Source organism: Solanum dulcamara, chromosome 10 (genome assembly GCF_947179165.1).
Source record: "Solanum dulcamara chromosome 10, daSolDulc1.2, whole genome shotgun sequence".
NCBI classification, from domain to species: Eukaryota; Viridiplantae; Streptophyta; class Magnoliopsida; order Solanales; family Solanaceae; genus Solanum; species Solanum dulcamara.
This window is the reverse complement of record NC_077246.1, coordinates 24,303,236-24,312,569: the sequence shown is the minus strand read 5'-3', so window position 1 is coordinate 24,312,569 and position 9,334 is coordinate 24,303,236. Positions and strand designations below refer to the sequence as shown.

General features: G+C 38.3%; 1 protein-coding gene across 1 annotated transcript; it reads right to left on the bottom strand.

Moving 5' to 3' along the window:
- Positions 1-502: 502 nt before the first annotated feature.
- Positions 503-1,971, bottom strand: LOC129869722 (uncharacterized). The gene is made up of 4 exons (XM_055944359.1): positions 1,698-1,971; positions 1,390-1,538; positions 732-881; positions 503-607 (listed from the first exon to the last, which is right to left on the bottom strand). Exons 1-4 carry the CDS (start codon positions 1,969-1,971, stop codon positions 503-505), a joined length of 678 nt encoding a protein of 225 aa, XP_055800334.1.
- Positions 1,972-9,334: the final 7,363 nt, after the last annotated feature.

Below are 9,334 nucleotides of genomic sequence, written 5' to 3'. Positions count from 1 at the left end.
GGTATACCCACCCTGTTTGTTAAGAAAAAAGATGGGACTATGCAGATATGTGTTGATTACAACTAGCTAAACAAGGTGTCGATGAAAAATTATTACCCCATGCCTCGAACGCTGCGATGTCCTTCTTCATCCACACCACTAATAGTGCTGACTAGGCTCATGATACATCTTTGCCATGCCCGGATGAATAAAATATCAAGAACAATGAGCCTCTTTTAGTATCAATCTGATAAAGTTGCCCACCTTAGGCATACAAATCTGGCCCCCAATTCTGAAGACACCCTCTAAATCAAGTCTGGCCTCCATAGCTCCACCCCTCAACACCTTGTCTCGAATAAGACCTCCATAGCTCCACCCCTCAACACCTTGTCTCGAATAAGACATAGCTTTTTATCATTAAGATACCTCTCTCGAATCTGCTTAACTAAGGATGAGTGAGCCTCGATAGAAGCAATAATTCCTCCACTCTTCACAGAAACTCTCACTCGAACAAGATTGTTGGCTAATCTCTAAAAGCTCTAGCCAGGGGCCTCATATCAACACGAATCTCCGTCAGACTCCCCATACTAGAAGCCTTCCTACTCAAAGCATCAGCCACCATATTGGCCTTCATTGGGTTATATAAGATAGTCATGTCATGGTCCTTCAGTAGCTTATGCCATTTACGTGTCTCAAATTTAGATCCTTCTGACTGAAGATATATACTGAAGACTCCGATGATTACTGAATACCTCATAATGCACACCATATAAGGAATGACGCCATAGCTTCAACACAAATACCACTGCTGCTAACTCTAAATTGTGGGTATGGTAGTTCTTCTCATGAGCCTTCAACTGTCTAGATACATAGGCAACCACCTCCCTATCTACATCAAAACTCTACCCAAACCAACACCAAAAGCATCACAATAAGGTGAAGTCTACACCCTCCTCAAGTAAGGTCAAAACAGGAGCTGAAGTCAACAAGGTCTTGAGCTTTTTAAAGCTCGTCTCACACTCATCGGACCAATGAAAGTCTACTGCCTTCTAAGTCTATCTAGTGAATGGGGCCGCAATAGTAGAGAATCCTTGCACGAAGCATTGGTAGTATCGAGCAAAAACCATAAAACTCTGAATCTTGATAGGGGAAGTAGGCCTGGTCTAGTCCCTAATTTCCTCGATCTTGGCCGGATCCACCCTAGTACCCTCCTTGTACACCACGTGTCCTAGAAATGCCACAGAATCAAACACAAAACTCACATTTGGAGAACTTAGCATACAACTTTTGCTCTCTCAATTTCTGAAGCACCAACCTCAAATGACTAACATGATCCTCCTATGTCATGGAGTACACCAAGATATCATCAATGAAAACAATGTAAAAGGAGTCCAAATACGACATAAAAACCCCATTCATCAACTCCATAAATGTTGCTGGGGCTTTAGTCATCTCAAATGATATAACCAGAAACTCATAATGGTCATAATGAGTTCGGAAAGCAATCTTAGGAACATCTGACGGTCTAATCCTTAACTGATGATAACCAGATCTCAAATCTATCTTAGAGAACAAGATCACTCCCTGAAGCTGATCAAACAAATCATCAGTACGAGAAAGAAAATATTTGTTCTTGACCGTCACCTTATTCAATTGCCTATAGTCGATACACATCCTCATAGACCCATCATTCTTCTTCACAAACACAACTGGTGTACCCCAAGGTGACACACTAGGGCAAATAAACCCCTTACTCAACAGATCCTGCAATTTGTCCTTCAATTCTATCAACTCTGCCAGAGCCATGCAATAAGGTGGAATAGAGATGGGCTTAGTGCCCGACTCTAAGTCAATAGAAAAGTCAATATCCCTATCCTGAGGAACTCTCAGAAGATCAGTAGAAAATATATCTGCGAACTCCTTAACTACAGGAATAGACTTCATAGGAGGTGGCTCAGCACTGGTATCCCGAATAAAATCCAAATAGGACATATACCCTCTATCAATAAACCTCTGAGCACGCGTATAAGAGATGACCTTACTAGGATAGGAACCACTGGTTCCCTTTCACTTGATCCCTGGAAGACCCGGTATTGCTAAGGTCACAGTCTTAGCATAACAATCAAGAATAGAACGATAAAGAGAAAGCCAATCCATACCCAATATCACATCAAAGTCTACTATCCCCAGTACAACCAGGTCTACTAAGTATCATACTCGACTAAAGAAACAAGACAGGATCGATACACTCAATCTACCACTAAGGGCTCACCTACGGGTGTAGAGACATAAACAGGCACGGGCATGCGATCATAAATAAAATCAAATCCAGATGCAAAATAGGTAGACACATAGGAGAATGTAGATCCAGGATCAAATAACACAAATTTAGGTCCATGTAAAATTGGGATGATACCTGTAATAACCGCATCAAAAGCCTTAGCCTTGGGTCTCCCCCAAAAAGCATAGCACTGAGTTCCTCTACTACTACCCACCTGACCTGTACCCCTATATCTAAAACCATAACACCACCACCAGAGGCCCTACCACCTCTACCTATCGGAGCTCTACCTGGCCTCTAGCCGAAGGCACCGAATCTCTCTCGAGAGTCGTTGAATAAGTGCATAGGGGTCCTAAATAAGTCTATAGTAGGCACTGGCACATCAAATAACCCATAACTCAGCAACTAAAACATAAACTCAGAATAGAAGAAATCTACAAAGACGCTGATGGAATACCATAACCACCTCAGCTCGAACTCTGAGACCTTCGGGCTAACTGACCACTATCGGCTGCTGGCATAGAAACATGAATAGTCTCTAGTGCTGAAACTAACTACCTCCTCTATATGAACATCTACCTCTAGATGAGATACCCAAATACTAACCACTAACACGGGGCCTCTTGGGATCCCCAAACTTCTCTCTAACCATCAATTCCACCTCCTTGGCGGTGCTTATAATAGATTGAAAGAAATCCCCCTCACGAGCTGATCTAAACACATAGGATCGAATAGAGAATGTCAAACCCTTCACAAACCTACGGACTATCTCTACATCATTCAGGATCTACGTTATAGCATACCTCGACAACTGGAAGAAATGAGACTCATACTTGGCAACTAATATGCCTCCCTATATCAAACTCCCAAATCTTAGTCTATTCTCCTCCCGTACGCTCTATGGGATGAAGCAATCCTCAAAATCACTAGCAAAAACTCTTCACTCAACCGGAGGGGATCCAACTAGTCTGGACCTCATGAATGTCCTTTACTACTTCCTAGCTGACCCACAGAGTTGGAGTGAAATAAATCAAACACCCCGGCCATCATCCATGCTTACTACCTCCACATCTCACGACACAATGTCAAAAACTCATATGCATCCTCACTCTTACTACCCTAGAACTAGAGTGGTTTCATCTTCTAAAACCTCTTATAGCACTGGTGAAATACTATAGTTATAACCATATTTGGAGCAATTTGTGCACTGACAGCTGGTATAGAAACTAATAGTGGTTGGCCTACCTGAATCGGAACCACTAGGACCTGATGTTGCTCTGGAGTTTGTACACTAACTCTAGTCTATGAACCCTATGGTGTGTTTCCACCACCTTTAGTGAAACTCTACAGCATACCCAATATCCTCAATAAGGTCTCCTAAAGCAATGGTTGTGCGGGATCTAGAGGAACCTGGTCCTCAGCAATCTCAACTCATGGCTCTTACGAGGCCTCTTTAGCACAACCTCGGGTAGGTGTCGCTCCTCAGGAACGGCCTCTATCGGTAACCACTCTATGGCATCGGCCTCTCACTCTGCCCCTACCTCTACCCCTACCCATACCCTTTGTTGTAGTCTCAACAGCTACCACAGGGATTGCCTACCCTCTACTAATAGATGTAGGTTCGGTCTTCAGCATCTGCCAAAATAACATATCATACTCAGCACTAGCACGAATGACTTGGCAAGATAAGAAAGAATGCATAAAGAAGGTTTCCTACTAGTCTTCATAGCCTCTCGAAGATAAGTGCAGACATCTCTATACCGATCCTCGAGACTCTACTTAGACTGGGCTTGTATACGTGAGACCTATGAACCTAGGGCTTTGATACCAATTTGTTATGACCCAAATCTGGGTATGATAGCACCTGTCCTTTCCAACTAGATAAGTCAGTCTAAAACCTAACATTTACAAAAAAGTACAGTAGAAATAGTCTAAACAAATAAATAATAAACAAAAGTGGAAGTCTTTAAACTTAAATACCTCTAAAGATTTGGTTGTTACATGTACAATCTACTAAAATAACAAGATAGAAATAAAATCACAAGTCTCAAACAGAGTAAAACATAAAATACAGGAAGTGCAAAAGTCTGCTACATATCAATAGCTACATAACTCAACTCCCAAAAGCCTCAAATGATCAGAAGAGATAGTGATAAAAGTATAGGCTCAGAACCTATACAAGTGTAGAAGCAAGGGTGAGTACCAAACAACATGGTACCCAGCAAGATAACTAGAAAAACTAAGTAAATCTAAAAGGATTCACGAACTCCTTCCTAACCCAACCGAATCTCCAGACTACAACCTCCATAGAAAATCTAGCCCAACCTAACAGTTAATGCTAAATATTTTAATAAAGTTCAGATCACAGCTTTCTTATCACAAGATATATTATACAAATACTCACAACTCACAAAAAAAGCATCAATCTGTCAACACATATATGTAGAATATGTATATGCACACTCAATGATCATGCATATGTGCAATTGCCGGTAAATACCTCGACATAATAAACTCTGACTGGAAATGACGTTGGTCTCATAATCTCTGATCGAAAGACATGGAAGAATGGACTAGTATTAGTGTCTATAACTTAACCTATAAGTCGTTGAAGCTCCTACGAGTCATATGAGTGGCTCGTAGACTTAATGATGAGTTGGAAATTTTGGCTAAGGGAAGAAGTGAGTCTACGAGTCAAGTTACAACTCATAAAAGTTTAGAAGAGTTATAGAAATGAATTGTCAAAGAACTTAAGATACCTGAGCCTGCAGGTTGTTCAAACCTTGTAGAACGACTCAAGTCTATGACTCATTATAAAGTTAATGATTCATAAGGAAGAGTCATCAAGAAACTTCAGAGGCTTAGAGGTTTTTCTCAGAACTTACACGACGAATCCTCCTTATGAGTGATAGGATGGTCTATGAATCGTAGAGACCAATCGTAAGGTCAGTTTGACATTTTTTAATAAAGGGGCATTTTAGTCCTTTATTATGTTTTGGGAATGAAATCTACCATATCTAAGAACCCTAACCCTTCCCAATTCCCTCGTTTCTCATATTAACTCCATCAAACAAAACCCTTCCTCTCAAGATTTCTCTCAAGGTCTCCTCCTTTCCCAAGCAAAGTTCTAGGGTTTCTTTAAGAGAGATCAAGCCTCCATTTTCAATCTTTCATTATAGATTTATTCTCCAAGGTATGTGGGTCTCATTCATGGGTTCTTCCACCCATGAATCCCAAGTATTTTTCTATCTTAGCAACTCAATTTCAATTGTGAATTTCATGGGTTTTCATATCGTGATTTCCAAATGCATTATATTGGCTCTTAATTTCATGGAATTGATAATTTATCAAATTTCCTTACGTGAGATCAAGTCCTCTCACAGGTTTAATGCTTTCTAGTTATAGTTAGTCTCTTTTTTGTATCAGGGATGAGTTAGCCGACCTTAATAGGTTAGCCGACTTATGAACCACCATAGGATCGGAGGTAAGGTTTATGTCCCCCTCCTTGTATTTTATTTTGATTATTTATATTAAGGCTTGGGGGTGTTGCTCAACCCCTGACTGTGCACGAGAGGTGGGAGCCTCGTGTAGGGTCTGTTCCCTTAAAAAAAAGTGAATTGGTGGGTTATTTCAAGTATGTTTTAAATTGATGCATTCCATTACTCTCATTCATGCTAGTATTGATGTAAATGAGCTGAAGTTGAATTGTCTAAAACCACCATGTTTTACCATGACTTTTAGAGAATGTTGAATTGATTGAAATTTGTTTTAACCCAATATTTACAAAGATTTTTTTACTACGAATGTGAAAGTCTTTAAATAATGATTGAATGATGATGAAAGAGCTTCTTAGACAAAGAATGGATTATATGTGATAAGGACAATTCTAACATTTGAATCATCAAGCTTTAATGAGCTATTCTACCAATTAATGATTTATGTCTCAAAGTATATATGTGCTTATGTTTATGTTATTATGATATATGTTATTCCGTGGAATTTGACTTAGCACCAAAAGGGGCATTGAGGTGGGATTCAGTAAGGGAATCCTAGTTGTAACCTCTTGTCTCATTAACTATGTGCCAGCATAGAATCCCTTGTAAGCTTTAGGCTAGTGGATCCATAAAAGCACTTAAAGTTAAAGTTAAATAATGGATGAAGTGATGGAGTTCTACCCGGCAAGTAAACTCCCCATGCCAACGTAGGAGGTTATGTTGGATTTCATGTAATAGCTCGTATGGTCTTAAATATCGGTTGTAGTCATCTTCCCACAAATGAATGTTCAATGCCATTTCTTGATGTCTCATGCATACATCTATTCACATACTTTATCTCATAATGCCATAATGTTTTTTATTTTATATTTCATGTTTACATACTTAGTACATTCAAAGTACTAACACATACTCTATTTCCTACATCATATCACCATGTAGGGATCGGCGTTGCTCCACACTCACCTCCATGTCGCTAGTTGGATTGGTTGAAGGCTACTATTTTGGTGATTTCCCATGTTTCGAGAATAATGTCCCTTACCTTTCTAACTTATGATGTGTAAAGACTTTTAAATACCTTTCATGGTACTTACTTTTCATTTCTAGTGAGGTTGAGCAAGGTACATGTCTTAGCCCCTGCCAAGTCTTTTAGTAGAGGTATGATTGGACATAAATATACAACATTCTAAGTTTAACATTGACTCTTTTTCCATGATTTTTCCTTAGTCACTCTACCCCTTTTTATTTCCATTGGTTATTGAATGTCATTACCAAAGCTAAATGAATACTAAGAGGCTTAGATGAGGTATCTTCGAGTGTATCATTTGTCATATCAGGTTTAGGCCCTAGGCTTGAGTCATGACATGTACATATTTAGTACTAGTCCCTATGCTTGATTTTTGATGAGCATTTTGAAAAAAAGGGGATAACATTATAAGTGTGATGCTACTAGTTTTGAGATTTGCTCTCTTAGTCTTGGCATAGCATATACAAGAAGTTAAGATATTAACTTGCTAGGAGTGCGATGTCCCAAATATGGTGTTTGTGACTGCTAGAGGAAAACACTGAATTGTGGCTAAGTCATTAGTTAAGAAGAGGCTTACGATATGGGGAGAAGGTTGAGGTAAGCATTATATTTTATATAGTATCCATGAGAACTAGGTTGAAGGGGTTATATATAGATGATGATGACCCTCCTATTATAGTTCAAGTTGCCTTCAGTTAGGTATATGTGAACCTAATAGATAAGTGTTATCAAGCTAAGAAGGAGGAGTCAGACTATTAAGAGTTAGATAAAAACGAATTTATAAGACATTACGGGTAATGATTATAGAAAGACTTATATAGAAGCACAATGAAGTTAAGAGAAGCATCTCAGAACGAAGCCCCAGAAAGAATCTTAGTACCTACACTTGGAGAGTTAAATAGACATAAGATTAGCATTTTACAAGTATTAGAGTAAAGCGAATATAGACCAGTTTAGAGGATATGGAATAGGTCCATAGCCTTAAGAGTGTCGACTTCAGACCTAAGAATCTTATTTCCAATACTGCCAAGTTTGCGTCATTTAGAGTTCAGAGTAGAAAGTTATGATTGTTTTACTGGAACATTCCGGACTAGGCAATTTGGCGAGCTCACCTGCCAATTTGGCGACTCACCAAATGGTTCGGCGAATAGCCGATTTAGCTTGCCGAATGGGTCTGAACACCTTAAAACTCTGAATATTTTAGTGATCTAAACGACCCTTTTTTATACTCACTGTTGACACCTAATTTTGACCGACCTATAATTATTTTTCAAATCAGTATCTTAATAGATATGCATTTTTTAAAATTATTTCTTTATTAAATAAATAAATTTATATTTAGTTTTACCTAATAAATCGTATATTTTGACATTCAAAATTTATAATATTTTTCTATTTATTAATAATATAACAATATCTTTATTATTATTATTTTTTTTAATAATGAGCTTCATAAGTTCGAATATTTTTACAGGTCTATTTAGTATATATTATATATGTGTATTTTTTATTTATATAAAATATATTACTTAACTAAGTTTATTTTATAATTTAGTTATTCATATTAATATATACATATTACATATCTATTTTAATACATTTTATATACATGTGTTTATAAAGTTAATACTTAATTGAGTTTATTATATATTTTAGTTAACTATATTAATTATACCTCTAGTTTAGTATGTACTATATACATACGTACATTATATATATATATATATATATATATATATTATGGTTATTAATTAGATAGCAATCTATTCAATTTTTTCTACATTTTATTTTAAGCATAGTCCTTTTAATCTAATTTATTATCATTCTAGTCAAATAACTTCTGATTAATTATAACTCTAGCCTAATCGAATTCAATGTGGTCTATTTTTAAATCTCACTTTTAATCTTATCCGTTCATTTGATTGATCAAACGGCTCCCATTTATTCTTTTCCTTTTCACACCCTAAACCCTAACTAATATTTTCATTTTGTCATCTTCTTCTCAAGAAGAGAAGAAGATCATCGCCACCTCTTCTCTCTCTAGACTCTCCTCTCCAATGCCACCTCCCGTCTTCCTCCACCACGGCGAACTACAGCCACCGCCGCTGCTCTTTCTCCTTCGAGTTGTTGTCCAACGAGCAGCAGCCACCAAAGTAGTCAGTAGCTCCATCACCAAAAACAACATGCAGTAGCCATAACAAACAACATTTTCCGACGAGCTGCTTCTCCTCCGAACAGCCATCGCTCCACAACAACAACCAGTAGCCACGACACACAGCTACAACAACCAACAAAGACCAGCAACAACCTTCAGCTACAGCGAGTAATTCAAGAGAAGCAACACGAACACGCTACAACAACTCCTCTCATTTCCCTCTGTCTGTTCTCGCCGCCGGCGAGACCAACCGGCAAAACCACAAACAACAGCGAACCAGTGAGCTTTAGCTCCGGCGAACAACGAGCTCCGAGCTCACACGATGAACAACAAAAGAGCAGCGCTGCTATTCAAATTTGAACCACCAGATCCAACATCAACCTCCAGCGGCGAGAAGA

Bases quoted from the DNA above. Each gene is read 5' to 3' on its own strand.
- LOC129869722 (XM_055944359.1), bottom strand. From the start codon at position 1,971: ATGTCCTATTTGGATTTTATTCGGGATACCAGTGCTGAGCCACCTCCT. The intron at 1,539-1,697 runs GTACACCAGTTG...TCTCTAAGATAG, and splicing joins CCCTAGTGTGTCACCTTGGG to ATTTGAGATCTGGTTATCAT. The intron at 882-1,389 runs GTTTTTATGTCG...TGGTTTGGGTAG, and splicing joins TTATGGAGTTGATGAATGGG to AGTTTTGATGTAGATAGGGA.